Raw genomic sequence first — 16,315 nt, 5'->3', positions numbered from 1 at the left:
AGTATAAAAGGTAATGAGAATCTAACAATTGGGACTTATGGGACTAGAAGATGTTACTGTTTCTTAAAACAAGTCAAATAAAAATAATTGGGGAGATAAAGGTGGTCCGGGTGGAGTTTTAGGGCACAAACAACCACCAACCTTCCAGAAAGTAGTATCAGGGCCTGACCAATATTCCCGGGGAATTTCACAGTCACCAAAGTGTGGTCACAAGGAAATGATTAATTTATCCAGACAGGGTACTTAGCACAAGTTAGCCTCCCTTCAGCTCCTTCAGCTCAACTTGCCTCTACATGATTTAAGATTTTAGATCTATTTAGATTGATTGTTATATTTCAAAAACCATTGTCATTATGTAATATGTTTTTCCAGAAAATAGCACTGATTTCTCTCTTTCTGAGTTCCTAATTTAAAAAAAATTAATTTCTTCAAGTAATGTGGAGGAATTGTGAGTGAGCAGCTGTTGGTTGCAGGCACAACAAATAACTCTTAAGAGTTCTAGGTTTTTAATCTCCACACCCACCAGTGACTCAGTGTGCAGCTTCAGGCCAGACAGCTTAGTGTATCTGCTTCATTTCTTGAGGATGAAAGGATATTAAAACTTTCTGCCTCTGGAGGATTTTGTACAGAGTATTATCTGGTGTCAAAAATTATAACTTGCATGCAATTACTGTTTTTGAAATAGACACCATCAAAAATCCAGCATGAATATTTGGCAGGAATCAAAATTTGAAAGTACATTCCATTTGCACCAAATTCCTCCACAGTGTGGGGGTTCAGTGAAAATTGATCTTTCGGGTGTATTTATTGTGGGCTTTCACGGTGGGAGTTCTGTGTGAGTGTTGTGTGCAGCCGCTGATAGAGTTGGGGTTTTGTTGTCACTCATGGGCCATGTATAAGGCCAACTTCAGGCACCTGGCTGTGATGAAGGGGTCACCCCTCTCTGGGCCTTCCAGGTGAAGGTTAAGATGGAGAAGACCTCTTTGCCTCACTTAAAGAGGGTGCGGGGTTCTCCCTGGGTTCTGGAGGGTCTGGTATCTTCCATTTCTGTGAAATTGCTCCACAGTGAGTGAGAAGAATCTGCCACTTCTTAAGAACTTCCATGTTTTGACATTCTTGGATGAATTAAATTCCTAAGGACATCTAAAATGAGTATAGAACTTGGTTGTGAACATGACTATAAGTATTACAGAGCAACAGTGCTCAATAGCTTTTAAAAATCTTTCTAGGGAATTCTTGTGCACACTGAATTTTGAAAATCATTCTTGAAAAAGATTATTTGTTCTGAGGCCAGACCAAAATTATTAAAATGTGAAAACACAACTAAAAATTTCCTCTATGCATGTAATTACTCTTATGTGATTATATTTGTGTGATGAATTTCCTCATATGTGTGGTTACTGGTGCAATGTGGGGACATCGGACAAATGTATCTGATTAAAATTTGAATTCTAATACTGCCTTTTTGGATCAATAAAGCAAAGCAAACTGCTAATAGAAGAAAATTTCACTTCACTCACAACTTATAAAAAAGAAACTTTAAACTCATGCTAAGAGTTTGGACTAAGTTCCACAGACAATGAAAAGAGTATTTGGTTTTAAGCAGGGGATGATGTGACCCGATTGACACCAAAATTTGACAGGGTGGTAGTTTGGGAGACAGGATGTTGTGGAGGAGAAGTAGGGTAAGGGGAGCTCTGATTCTGGTTCTTTGGAACCAAAGGAGTGGAACACGTGTGGGGGGACAGAGGTTCTTCCAATAATGTGGCCAGATCACCTATTCAGATTCATCTCTGTGATTCACTCCTATATGCTGTGCTGTGGTCACTCCTGAGCATTTTGGCATTCCAGGTTGTTCTAGTCACCCACACATTGCATATTAGATCTTTCAGTTTTTCTTTTTACCTAGACAATGCCAGAGGGCTGCATATATAGAGAACTGCATGTTTCTTTTTGAAAGAGTGTTTTCAGTCTCCGGTAAGTACCCTGACATGGGATTATTGATTTTGTGGTAGTCCTATTTTTATTTTTTGAGGAAGGTCAGTACTGGGGTGACCCCACCTCCACACCAATCCCCTACACTGTGCACATACACAGAGACACCAAAGCAAGGTTCAGAACAAACCTGGAGGTATTGAATTTCTGGATTTCAAAGTCTTTTGCAAACTACCATAATCAAAATGGTATGGTACTGACATGAAAACAAACATATATACCATGGAATAGAATATAGAACCCAGAAAGTAACACATGCACAGAGTCAACTAATCTTTGACAAAGATCCCAGGAATGCACAATGGGGAAAGTGGGTAGCCTTTTCAATAAATGATGCAAGAAATCCTGGATATTCACATGCAAAAGGATCAAGTTGGACGCTTATCCTACCCCATAAACAAAAATCAATACAAAATGGATAAAATGTCAGATATGAAGCTATAAAAATCCTAGAAGAAAACATAGGGGAAAATACAATTTTTAACTCCAATTACACCAAAATAAATATGGGTAAAAAAGCAGAATATCATGTAGAATATTAGGTTAATTTCAGACATAACTTGATGATTCAGGTGACTGAATCAGAGATCACAATATTTCATCTCTGATTAATTATAAAAGTCTCTGTGAATGTGTTGTGAGTATTTATCCCCATTTTTCTTATTATTCTCCTGAGTCTTTTTTTATAGAATTTTGTAAGCTTACTAGAGTATTCAGTCCTTCTACTTTTTTGATTTCCTTAAGTTTATTAGATTTTTTTAAATTGAGGTTAACAATATTATGGAGGTTTCAGGTATACAGCTTTATAAATCAGTATCTTGTATAAGCTACATCATGTTCATCAACAAATGTCCTGTTTCCATCCTTCACCATACAATGATGCCCTTTTACCATATTTACCCACCTTCCCATTTTGCTTCCCATCACACTGTGTCTTCTGGTAACCACTAATTTTGTTTTAGAGGCTAAATGTTTGTTCATTAGTTTTGTTTCCTTCTTTCACTATGAGTGAAATCAAAGTGTTTGTATTTTATCTCTGATTTGTATCATGAGCATAATACCCTCTAGCTCCATTGATACTATTGCAAAAGGCTGGATTTCATCTTTTTTTTGAATAATAGAATGTATAATTACCCTAGGTATTTGTTAAATACAACATTATGATTATTTCTTGACATAGTTTATTTCAGCTTTTTCTCTGCAGGGCACTATCCATACCCTAAGAAAACCCTTCATAATACCTAAAATAACTTGCCATTTCAATACCTATGGTCTATAGATATTACCCTAGTGGAAACATTTTGATAAAGATGGCTGTTCATTGTTAACTCTTCTAGACTACTTGAAGAGATATTTTTCCCTAGCTTGAGTTTTAGATGCACAAACAAGGACTTGCCAGTTGCAAGTTGCTGACAAAATGTATGTTTACCATAGAGGGAAGCCAAAAGAACACATGTACCTGAAAATACATGTTAAGCTAAAGAAGTTAAATGATCCTTCTCAGGTTAAGTTTTACACAAACCACTTCATTTGAAATCTCCGTGGAAGAACTGTCCAATTTTGCCAACATATATGTGCACAAGAAATTCTGGAATTATTCGAAAATTCATGGCACTAGTCTAATCCCAAGCCAGCCCTAAACACTCGCATGCACAATCTCTTAACTAGCATGTGCCACTGTAGTGAGCACAGAATCACTGTTTAAGAATGACTACAATGAGAACAAGGATGAGAAGGGCAATGCAGACACTTTTAAGCCTGCATGGCCCCGAGCGCCCAGGGTGGGCACAGGCCAGGCTGCGGGTCCGCAGGGGCTTGATGATGCGCTCCCTCTGCGTCATGATGGCTTTCCGGGCCCCAGGCCAGCTGCCTGGCCCCTGCAGGCGGTACTGGTACGGTGTGCATGGTCCAAAGAAACTCCTCACAGCCAGTTTGGGATCCCGCAGAAGGAGGGAGAACAGGTTGGGCTTCACCCCTATTTCAGAGGCAACGTCGTCCATGTAGTCGACATAGAACACTCTGCGCGTGTCCCGGGGACTATTCAGGAACCTGAAACCCAAATGTGGACAAATCAGAAACTTCAACTCAGATGACCCCCCGCATCCCTCCCTCCGAGCACAGTTAACATCTAAATAATGGATGACGCTTGCATGAAAGCGTCATTTTTGTCATTTTTGTAGGCTGATAATGAGGACTATGACAGACAAGTCTTGCAGGCCAGTTATTTAGGTGTGTGTGGTTAATTTGCTGTATTACTTAATGTATTTCAGTATTACTGAAATTCAATTCCTGATCCACTTTCTTAAAACCAAAGTTACTCTTCTTAGGATGAAGCCTTTTGATCTCTGAGAACATACTGTGACACTGACATTGTAGGTTCTCAACACGCATTTGTTGAATAGAAATGGATTACTTTCCCAGCCTGAATGGTTGAAAATAAGTTTCCATTAAGAAGATTTGGCACAACCTACAAACTTCTGACATCCCATGAGAATTTCAGTTGGATTTGGTAATGATTTGCCAACTCAAACCCCACAAGATTTATTAGCCCAACTTCATAAAAGAATGAAACAATCCTTCATTTCATTTTACATTTTCACATGCTTTACATCTCTGAGACTATGATGTGACATAAATTCATAATTATATGTTGTACCTAGTGTTCTACCAATTTTAACCAAATTCTGATGTTTTCTTAGTGGACCATTCTGCATTAATTCCATCCATAAATATCCCACATATGACATTATGCTTGGGTAAGAGGAAATGGAAAATTTAAAAGTTGAAACCCCATTAGGCAAAGAGACCCAGATTCTCTGATAAGAAAAATATGAAGAATGCTTGATAGGCAGAGGGCTGCACCTAACACTTTTACTTGACTTTCAGCAAGAAGTATCTTACTCTGCTTCAATTTTTTCCCTCTTCTTTGTTATATCAGCCATCATGTCGCTCACTGAAGGCAACTTGTTCAGTCCTAGGAAAGAAGTTCCAAATTTGAACAATCTTAGAAGATAGGATTTCAGGAGGACCTGGATATCCTGAGGAGTCAGTTTGGTGGAACATCGTCAGTGAGGTAGCACAGGTGTGGGGGAGGTGGGTCCAGGAGCTACTCAGGTTTGCTCTCAGCTCCTTGTTTTATCAGGTGCACATACAAGATCATGTCCTTGGAACACATGTCTGATGAGTTCACATCTTGACCTCAAGGCCCACCAAGAAAGAGGGACTGAAGAGTCTCACCCAATGGATAAGACACAAAGTAGCATGAGCGTGGTCTCATTATCAGAGTATTTGTTTCCCTCGCCTTCAGATAGTAAGGTACACTTTTCATTTAGCTTATAATGTAGTTTACAAGTATGTGTTGTGGCTACTAGTGGTGACTTGCCGTCTTCTGATTGTTTTCACTAAAGAAAGATTCATTCTTAATTTTCCATCTTAACTCAGAGTGCCCACCTTTCTATAACTGTCCTTCATTTCTAGAATCGATAACTCCTAAATTTTTAAAAACACAGATGTTCCATATAAATTGGGAAAAATTTAAAAAAATAAACAAACAAGCAGAAATATTACAATGTGATTGGCATAATTTCATAAAGGTGGGTTTCAAATCTGTCTTCATTCATGTATTCTCAATGTTAGAACCAAGAAGGAATTATACTAAAAATGGTACTCATCATTTAGTCAATATTTACTGAATGCCTATGAATACCTTCAAAGGTGAAGGTGCATCATTGTTCATTCTTTGCAACCCTGAAAGACACATGTAAGTATTCCCATTCCAATGAGGAAATTGTAAGATCCAGTAATATGTCAAGATCACCTGCCAGTATGTGGAGGACCTGTAATTTAATTCTTCTTTTATTTGACTCTAAAAGCCTTGAACTCTTAATGAGTCATGGTGTGGTGCACTGTGACTCTTGTCCGTTTTATATTTTGAACTTGAGAGACAGGTAAAAATGTTCCCTTTGATAAAGACTGATTCCAGAGTGATATTAGCAGTCTTGTTAAGAAGGATAACTGTTGTTCCCCACTTTTCTCTAGGTTCTGATATCTTATTGGTCTTACTTTCTATGCCATGCTATGCTATGCTATGCTATGCTATGCTATGCTATGCTATGCTATGCTATGCTATGCTATGCTATAGTACACTATACTAATACTATACTATACTACACTAATACTATACTATACTATGCTAATACTCTAGTCTACTATCCTATACTAATGCTATACTATACTTTCCATATGATACATACCTTATACACTACACATTACTTTCTATGAATTACTGGTCTCACTTTCTATTATCTCCTTGCTATGCTTAAAGTATTACTTGCAAATACGCTGTGTTTTGGTGATAGCTTGAGTTACAGCTTTTTTCATCTTCAGTTTCATGCAGAAATCCTGAAGATTAAATAGCCATCAAACACCAAAGTAACAAATCTCAAGTGGCAGAATTTCCGAAAACTGTAAATGTCCATTTCACATGTGTTTTGCAGTGGAAGACCTTTGCAATACCTCTGAAATCACACCATCTTTAGATTTTTTTTTCACTATGCACAAGGTCAGCACGTACCTTTAAATATATGGGCAGCCCATCGGCTCTGGATTTCTGAGGTGGGGATGGTGGCGCCCACTGGCTGAAGGATGCCAATGAAAGCTAATGTTGGCTTCTCTAGCAGAGGCGGGAACACATATTTATACATGGTGCGCTTGCTGTCCAGAATTGCTGGGTCATTTTCCAAAAAAGGGAAAGAGAACTTGTATCCTGTGGCAAATATAACAAGATCAATATCTTCTTCTGTGCCATCCTCAAAGGTGACTGATGTCTCAGTGAATTCTCTTATATTTGGTTTCATCACAATTTTTCCAGAAATTATGTGATTGGGTAGATCATCACTGATAGTAGATTGGTGGCTCAGAAATCTGAAGAGAAAATTGAAGTTCAGAAAAATTTATCTAGATCTTCTAGGAGAGGAGTTGAGCCAAGAGAATGCTTAAATAGTTTTTAGTTGAGCCAAAATAAGTGAAAGAATTACATTTTTGTTTTTAAAAAGATCTTTCCTTTTCTCTAAATTATTTACTGATTAAACATTCTGTATATATCAGAATACTAATGATATCTTAATGATTATGCAAGGAGAATATTTTGAAATTTGGAATATAAGCTTATACCAGTTTTATTTAATATTCAAAATTCTTTAATAACAATTTTTGGAAGGGCCTCCCTGTTGGTGTAAGATTGAGCACAGCTCTGTGAAGCCGTCTGCAGCCTCTGCAGCAGGAATTTGATCCCCAGCCTGCCCAGGAGTTACCCACATGGCGCAGCAGATGTCTTCTGTCTCGCCCGCCTGCTCCCCTCAGCAGTGTATTTCTGTCAGTCTGCCTGTTCTGTTCCCCACTCTGTCTCTGGTGAATGCTCTACCATGCACAACTCTGGCCTGTAACCCTGACCTGTACCCCAGCTCTTGTATGCATAAATAAATATATCTTTAAAAAAAATTTGTAGAGATTTTGAAAGCAATGCCATGTGTTCCTTTTGGAAATGAAAATTGGATCATATTCACATTGCCATTTTATTTGGAGACCCTACATGCCATTTTAATACATTTTACCAACATTATTTAATTTTCACACAATTAGCGTCATCTTTGACTCCCTACTATTTCTTATATATACAGCCACATCTAAGGACTAATTGCTTTGACCCTAACCTCTACTGTGAGTTTGAAAATCATCTCTCCTGATGCCTGCTATGTGTCTCTGTATCCCAAACACAAAATTTTAAAAAAAGTTTTATTTATTTATTTATCCATGCAAGAGCTGGGGTACAGGTCAGAGGTGTGGGGGGGGGGGTGAGAGGATTCACCAGAGACAGAATGGGGAACAGAACAGCCAGACTGACCAAAGCACACCGACGGGGGTGGGGGGGGAGCAGTGGGTGAGTCAGGAGAGGTCTGCTGTGCCATGTGGGTCTCTCCCCAGCCAGCTGGGAATCAAACTCCTACTGCAGTGGCTGCTGACAGCTTCATAGGTTGCATCTTAACCCTTGCGCGACCAGGGAGGCCCCCAAACACAAATTTTTAATCTTACATTATAACCAGCTTCTCCAAATCTTTTAAAATTGCTTTCCTTCTGAATTCATTACGTTTGTGGATTCATTACCTTTGTTGACGATTATGCTCTCAATCACTCAGTTAGATACCGGATGTCAGTGCATTAATTATATTATTACTTCTATCTTATGATATTTCAACATATCAAAGAGACTGCTGGCTGGGTCGAGGCTGCCCCTATCAGTGCTAGCTAGTTTTCAGGAATAGCAAAGGGCTTAGCACATCTTTCATTCGCAAAATAACCAGTACCCTGTCTACAACTCAAAACACCTCCTCATGTAGCTCTCAATCAACTAATCAGTATTTCCCCTGTTCTAAAACATCCTAAGGACAGATGCCAGTCTGATGAAATTGTTCACCCTAGCCAATGCTGAGCTGTTTACTCTGCTCTGCAATGCATTTCCCATGGAAACCCAGTAAAAGTTGTGGTTGCATCTTTCCTTTCACTCCTGCTTCCCCTGACCACACCTAGTGCTGCCTACATGTCCTGAGGGGCATGGCACATCTCTCAGGAAGTGCAAGTAATATGTTCTTCTCTCTATGGCATTGACCTCTCCGTGTCATCAATCAGCCACTTCTATAAATTGAAATCCTATTAGACAATTTTAATGCAGTTGGAAAATTAAGACTATAATAAACCCACACAAAAGTGTTGAGCATTTGCCATGTGCTGAGCACTAGTAGACTATATATGTCTTTTTCTCCTTAATGCTCTAAACAGCACTCTGCATTGGTGCTAATGTGATCCCCATTTACCTGCAAGGAAAGTGGGAAAAGTTGTTAAGTAAATTTGACATCACACAGCTAGTAAGTGATAAAGCCCTACTTAAGCCATTGTTGCTGGCCTCAGAGTTCTGTTCAAGGTCAAGTAAGCAGGTGTGGCATTTTTAAGGTCACCCTTTGCCCAGGGTCTCCATCTTATCACTGGATATCACCAGACTCCTGAATCTTTCTTTTGACCTGGAAGATGGAGCTGAATTTTATGACCTAACATACAATCTGCTGCCTGTCCACCATGTGAAAGTGTTAGTGTCTAAGAGAGAAAGTAGCCTGAAACCATGAAGGGTGGGGACATGAAGCCTCCGCCACATTCCTAAAGTTCAATATTTTCCTCTAAGGTGAGTAGAATAGTCCAAAGAAACATAAGGATGGAAGCAATGATGATGATGTTCAACTACGACAGCTGAAGTCTATTTTCAAGGTGGTAGAACATGAACTCTACTCATCTTTATCATCAGAGGCAAAATTATTTTTTAAAAAATCCTAGATCATACCTGTGCTTAGGTTGCAAACCATAGACATCATGGTTAAATCGAGCATTTAACTTTTTCTCTATTAGTCTGTTGGTTAAGGATGCAGGCAGCAAGTTGTCAAGGAGAGTGTTAAAACGAGTGAAGAGAACAATGTCCAGGGGCATCCCACTATCCCAGACCCGGTTCCAAATCCAGGAACCTGTCCTTGTGCTGAGAAACACCTAGAAGAGAATGCAAATAAGTGAAAAATAGGGCCTCACAATGTAACTGTTTCTTCTTATAGGCTCCTGTTCTCAGAACTTCAGATATGTGTCTTTGCTTCATCAGGTGAAATGGGCAAGCATTCCCTTGCCTTTTTAGCTAGAAGAGTCCCCTGATCCTCAAAGACAGATATATCAACAGATACATTTGTACTGTTTCAAATACACACAAGCATACATCTACATGTTGTTTATGTCTCTAGGGTCTCCCCAAGCCTCCCTCTGCATTGCACCCATCACCCCTTTGATCTTGCTCCAGAGCAGTGGTTGACATCTGAAACTTCTTAAATCCTAACTTCTGGGAAACACAATAATGAAGAAGATAGAGCTCAATAAATTGACACATAAGATTCCACTCATCTGCTAAAGACTGTTTAAATATCAGGAACACTTAATTCATGTTAATTCATGTCCCTAAATATAAGTATGAAAGAATCGGTATTGGAGATCATGTGAAGTGTCATGTCAGTGAAATATAGAGGGATTTGAAAAAAATGGTACTTAAAACCTTTTGGTTCTCCGGTATTTTCATTTTTAAATCTCTTAGCTGAGCTGATAAACCCTACATGCTCTGGTAAAAACAAACAATATGTCACTCACTAAGCTCTGAAATAATAATTTAATTCTCAAATTGTATAGTTTTTTTTGGAATGTGTTTCCAAGATGTCTACGAAGCATCAAGTGCCGGGGTAGATAACAAAAAGGACTGAAGCAGTGTGTGCACACACACTACACACACTTCACACAGTGCTCCATCTCAAAGAGCACGGGTCAGGTTGCACCTCAGGAAAGAGTATTTTAGGATCCAAACCTGTGGGGTTACACGACTGAGCTCACTTGCCAAGTCAACTCCAGAATTTCCAATACCGACCACAACGATTCTCTTCCCCTGAAATTTCTCTGGACTCTTGTATTCCCAACTGTGCATATATTCACCTTTGAACCTCGTGATCCCTGTGGTAAAGAAGAGAATTGTTCAAACTTTCGTCCTTTTTTTATTTTATTTTAACTGCTGGCATCCTCGGAAACTTATTACTGAACTCAAAGACCATCCTACTTAAATCTCAGTTGCTGGCCCTCTGATGCCAGTTCTGTGGGTGGTGCTCAAATCTCCTGATAGAACAAATCCTTCTACAGTGTAGCTTCAGAATATAAATTACATGATCAAACATATCCAAGGGTTCCTAAGAAGATCATATCTGTTTTTACTTCTCTATATTTTGCCAAGTCTTCAAAGAGGATCTCAGCTCCTATTGAGGTAATCCTTGTCAGCCATTGCTGTTTATTCAACTACTGCTGTGGACCCAATTCCCTCTCTTGCTTTCCCAAACGAAATTTCTTGTGTGTCTGGCTGATTTCTACTTCTACTGGGATCAATACACCTTCCTGCTGGCCCTACTCACTCATTCTCCTACTACAAATAAATATTCCAATATAACCTATAAGATCTCATGCTGACAGGTGTAAGGACTTCCAACTTTTACCCACGAATTTTGCTCTGACTTTAACAAAATCTCATATGGCAGAGGCTTAAAGCTGGTGGAGGTTTTGCAGTATTTCATCTTTTAAACAGTGTTCGTGTAGGGCAGGAACAGACATGGTGCAGGTTTTCTAAGATCCAGCAGACCAGGTAAAGGAGGAGTCAGAGTCCTGGAGCCCTCAGTGGCTTTTTGCAGGCTTTTATTGAGGTTTACACGTACACAGAAGGCAGGAGTACTGGGAGGCCGGGAGGCTGGCTATCCTCCCAGCCCCCAGCAAGTCTTCACTCTATCTGGGCTTCCAGTGTTCTCTGCTTCTCTCTTGGCTTCTGCTGCTTCTTTCTTGGCTTCTCTTTTGGCTTCTACTGGCATTCCCGTGACGCCGCCCTTAAAAGCCCAGTCTTAACCCAGGTGAATCCCATCTACCTATGCCCACACCCTACTCCAGCCATCAGGCATGCATTCAGGACCGCAAGGATCCATCATCTATCCTGATGGCGGGAGGGCAGAAAAACCTGACATTTTTCCTTACCCTACAGTTCGGATCTGCACGTCTGGGTTTCTTTGCTCCTCCAGTAACACTAGATGGTCTTGACTGTGGTTTGGTTGGCCCTGTTTCCTTTTCTCCTACAGAATATGTTCCAAAGCTTTATTTCCTGGAAGCAGTTCTTCAATCTTTACCTAGAAATTTCCTGGTGTGGATCTAATATCATTGCTCCCAAATCCCATTATTGCCCACTTCAATTATCCATGGGTAGGACAGAATCCATATGTGAGTCCTACCTGAAGCTCTTTCAATTATTTCGCTGTTTTCCCTCTTACTCCCTTGATAATATTTTCTGCCCCCTCTCTCATTTTTATAAAACAACAGTATTTTTATAAAGGTCCTAGGTGACTTTCTCTATACCTAAAAGGTACTGTGGTTTTGTTCCTCAAAGCTCTGTCTCCTTTTCCCATGAGAAATGTTTCTCTTCCATCTTAAAATGAACTCTTTGCCCCCTGGTCAGTGTGGCAGGAGACCAGAGGTCAAACAAACTTATACATGAATCTCAATTTTTTCAGCACTAGTGATATTTATGATGTAAAAAAAGGGAAACTGCTTTACCTACTATATTGGATTGTGTAGGGTAAGGACAAATGTCAGGCTTTTCTGCCCTCCCGCCATCAGGATAGATGATGGAACCTTGCGGTGCTGAATGCATGCCTGATGGCGGGCACCTGGAGTAGGGTGTGGGCCTAGGTAGATGGGATTCACCTGGGCTAAGACTGGGCTTTTAAGGGCGGCGTCACAGGGATGCCAGCAGAAGCCAAAAGAGAAGTCGAGAGAGAAGCAAGAGAAGCAGAAGCCGAGAGAAGGCCGGAGAGCCCAGAAGTGAAGGCCTGCCAGCCTCCCCGCCCCCCAGCACCCCTGCCTGCCATATGCCTGGTGAACCCCAATAAAAAAACCTGCAAAAACCACTGAGGACTCTGACTCCTCCTTTACCTGGTCTGCTGGATCAGAACACCTGCACTGTGTCCATTCCTGCTCCTTACAGATTGCTACAAGCATCCTTTAAAAGTTTCCTGTAACATAAGAAGTGTTTGAAAAATAAGTTTAATGCTGTCCTCTGACTGTCTTTGCTCCCATTCCTCTCTTTCATGTTTATGGAAGAACTGGGGATCTTGTCGCATTCGGCCTCAATCATTCTCCCTCATACAGGCAGAATCTGCCTTTTTTCCTATCTCTGGAAATGGCAACGCCATCGCGCAGCCAATAACATTAGAGTTAGCCTTAGGTCTTGTCTTTTGGACATATCTGACATCTGGTCCATCAGCAAATTCTGTCATTTCTGTGTTCAAACTATATTTAGGATGCATGCAACTGGGAGTATATCAGCAATTTTCATTTTCATTTTATCACATTTTGAATAATTGGGCTGGTCTTTGAAAGAACATGTATTATTTGATTTTATTTTATTTGTTTTATTTGAAAATTTTAATTTTTTTATTATTTTTTAATTAATTTTTAAAATTTTTTACATCATTGCTCATTTTTTAAAAATATTTGCTTCCCCCACACCCCCTCGCCTTTAACCAGGAATAATACTATTGATTTTGAAAATAAGGTGACTTTTAGAACAACAAACTTTCTTCAAAGACAACAGGAGCATCAATGGTAAAACCTCCAGAAACCAGTGACTTCCCATTTATTACAACATACCTGGAAAGCTCTCCAGTGGCAAGACAGGCTCAGAATAAAGGCCAGTACACACCATGATCCCGTCAAAGACATAGGACTCCTGCTTCCCCTCAGTCTCCACCACCACATCCCACTGTCCTGTGCAGGAGAAGTCGGGACGCTTCCTCACGCTGCATACCCTCGTCTGGGAATGAGGCAAAGAGACTCGTGACCACCCTTCCCAGTTGCCCTCCTGCCCAAGAACTCTTGACCTCAATAAGTAAGATGGACTATACCTACTCTCCTCTGGGACTTCATAACAGCATTCCATTAAGTTGGTTTCCATATGTTTAAGCTGAGACATGGTCCACTTGGTTCCCAACTGTCTTCCTGAGTGTGGTTAGTGCCAAGCCAATTCCAGCTGCACAGTCAACCCACCATATTTGTCTCCTGAGGGAGGTGAAGCGAGAAGCTCTCGCTACCTTTCCTGGAGGCATAGGAAAGCTAGCTCCCAAGGCTGAGTGGAGCTTCTCTGAACTTTGCTCTGGCCTGGCTCCCTTCCCTACCGGGGGGGGGGGGGTTCTGCAGTACAGAGTGTTCTCTGCCCACTTACCAGAAGCCGGATGTGCTTTATGAGGTGAAAGTGTCTGACGTACATCCTGATGTACTCCATGAGTTTGGAGTGGTGCATGTAGTTGGGAAAGTGATCAGGGAATGGGAAATCGCTGTAGGCTGTCATCTCCTTGGATGTGTTGCTCGTGGCAGAGCTGTAGATACTTGGCCGGCCCCCTTCAGTCTTCTCCTGCCGAGAAAAAGGACAGTCACTGGCTTTAGAATCAAAAGTATGAGGGTATCCAAATATTACCTCAGTTAAAAATTTCTTTAAAGTAAAATAAGTGGAATTAAAGGTACAGTTAAAAAATAACCCCCTTTACATGTCAAATTAGGAAACTCCTGCAATTAATTCTTTCAAGCACAGTGTGCCTGTTTTCCATTCCTTTCATTAGGAGAGACTTGTGGTAAAGAGAACCCTCGCATATAGTAGATGGGAATGTAAATTGTTGCTACCGTTATGGAAAGCAGTGTGAAGACTGCCTCAAAAATTAAAAATAAATTTCCATATTCTATTATGTATGCCCATATTCTGTTACATATTTATGTGTCCCCTGAGAATTACTAAAACACTGATTTGAAGAGAGTTATGCCTCCACATGTTCACTTCAGCACTATTTACAATAGCCAAGAATTGGAAACAACCAAAGTGCCCATCCATATATCAGTGGTTAAAGATGTGTATGTGTATATTCAATAGAGTATCACTCAACTACAAAAAAAAAGAGAAAGGAATCCTGCCATGTGCAAGGAGACGGATGTCCATATGAAGCAAGACGATGGAAAAGAAGCATACCATATAATTCCACTCTTATAAGGAATAGAAAGACAGAAAAAATAAATGCATTTGTAAAACATAAATAAACTTTTAGAATTTAAGACCAAATTAGGATCTACCAAATTGCAAAGCAGAAAAGGCATTAAGTCATTGGGTAAAAGGGGTGAATTGTAAGGTGAAGGATAAAGTGGACTTTCAGTGGCGAACTTATGGTAGTATATACATTCATTTACAATAATGCACAACTGAAACTTATGTAATGCTATAATGCAATGTTGCTTTAATTAAAAACAAAACATAGCTACAAAAAACCAAATAATTTTGGGGGTAACAAACAGACATTAACAGAGGATAGAAAGCACAAACATAGAGAAATGTATGTGAGACGTGAGAGTAAAGGTGGGACTTCCTCTGTAGGCACAGTGTTTGTGGTGTCAGAATCCTGGGCAAAGGATTTTAAGGGTTCTGGCCTATTCGAAGTGATGATAGGGAAGAACGGAGCATAATTAGATTGGACTTTCTTTGTATTCTTCTTTATTATTGGCAATTTCCCCCTAATTACAAAAGCAGCACATGTTTAATATATTGTATAGTGAGTGAAAGGGTACAATATCACTCACGATGATCACTTTAAACATTTTGATGTATATCCTTCTAGTCTTAGCCTTTTAGTCTATTTGTATCTCTCTATTATCTACTCAACTACACACATAGAGATAGGCACATAACATTTCAGCATTTGGCAGTACATTATGGTTTATAAGTAGTGTTTCCTATGCATTACTTGGTCCAAACCTGAGAAGCACATTATCTTCACAGTTCAGGATATAATAGGAACCTACACAACATAAAGTATCTGTTAAGTGTATTAGCACTATTCCTGTTTTTGTCTTTAATCAAGACTAGACTATACTTAAATAATTTAAAGGAGACAATGAAGGAAGGAAGACTGAATATCAGTTGGGAAGAAGAAAGGATGGGGCTTCAATGATTAGATGCAGGTACTAATAAAAATGATTACATTGGTAGTTGAAGGATAAATTAGTGCAGTAATCTGCATTCCAATTTCCCAGATATGGAATATAGAGGTACATTCAGACTTACCTCGTATCTCCACAATCCTCCAATGTCGTCGCTTACTTCAAAACAGGTGGGCTCCAGTCCTACCTCCAGACAGTTCTTAAGGGCACCTAATCCACTGACCCCTGCGCCAATGACTGCAATTCTTTTGCCCGGCATTGTGTCTTGTATCAGGAGATTATTAGGAAAAACTCAGATTTTTGTCACCCTGTAATTTGTTCATACGATACAGGATCATTAGTTTTCTCCTTATTTTTGTCCATATGTCACTACCCATATGCCCTAGAGTTGTCTTGGAAGATCAAATGAGAGAGCATGAGTAGGATGCATTGTATACTTTTGCAAAGGCAGCTACGAAAGGCATTTTTTACCCTGTAAAATTGCTCCTGCCTCAGAATTCTGCCACCAGGTAGAAGGGCTATGTCAGCTGTGAAGACACATTTGCAGAGATTTGTACAAATCCTTTTCCACCCACCTGCCGCTTCCTTATTCTTCTTTTTCTAAGTCTCTTTCCAACCTGGAACAAATCCTGCAGCTTCACAATTCACAACATTCCTGTTCTGGAAAAGAAAAGAATAAGTTTTTATC

At 39.9% G+C, this 16,315-nt stretch overlaps 1 protein-coding gene across 1 annotated transcript; it reads right to left on the bottom strand.

Moving 5' to 3' along the window:
* Positions 1-3,689: 3,689 nt before the first annotated feature.
* LOC311181639 (flavin-containing monooxygenase 5-like) lies at positions 3,690-15,886 on the bottom strand (the record flags this gene model as incomplete). Its single annotated transcript, XM_084250083.1, has 8 exons — positions 3,690-4,044; positions 4,897-4,969; positions 6,569-6,918; positions 9,383-9,582; positions 10,433-10,575; positions 13,300-13,462; positions 13,871-14,059; positions 15,752-15,886. The coding sequence occupies 8 exons, from the start codon at positions 15,884-15,886 to the stop codon at positions 3,690-3,692; spliced, it is 1,608 nt and encodes a 535-aa protein (XP_084106209.1).
* Between the last annotated feature and the right edge of the window lie 429 nt (positions 15,887-16,315).

Source organism: Talpa europaea (assembly GCF_964194135.1).
Source record: "Talpa europaea genome assembly, chromosome: 12".
Lineage (NCBI taxonomy): Eukaryota > Metazoa > Chordata > Mammalia > Eulipotyphla > Talpidae > Talpa > Talpa europaea.
Note: the sequence above shows the minus strand (reverse complement) of the source record. Positions and strands in the feature narration are given on the sequence as shown.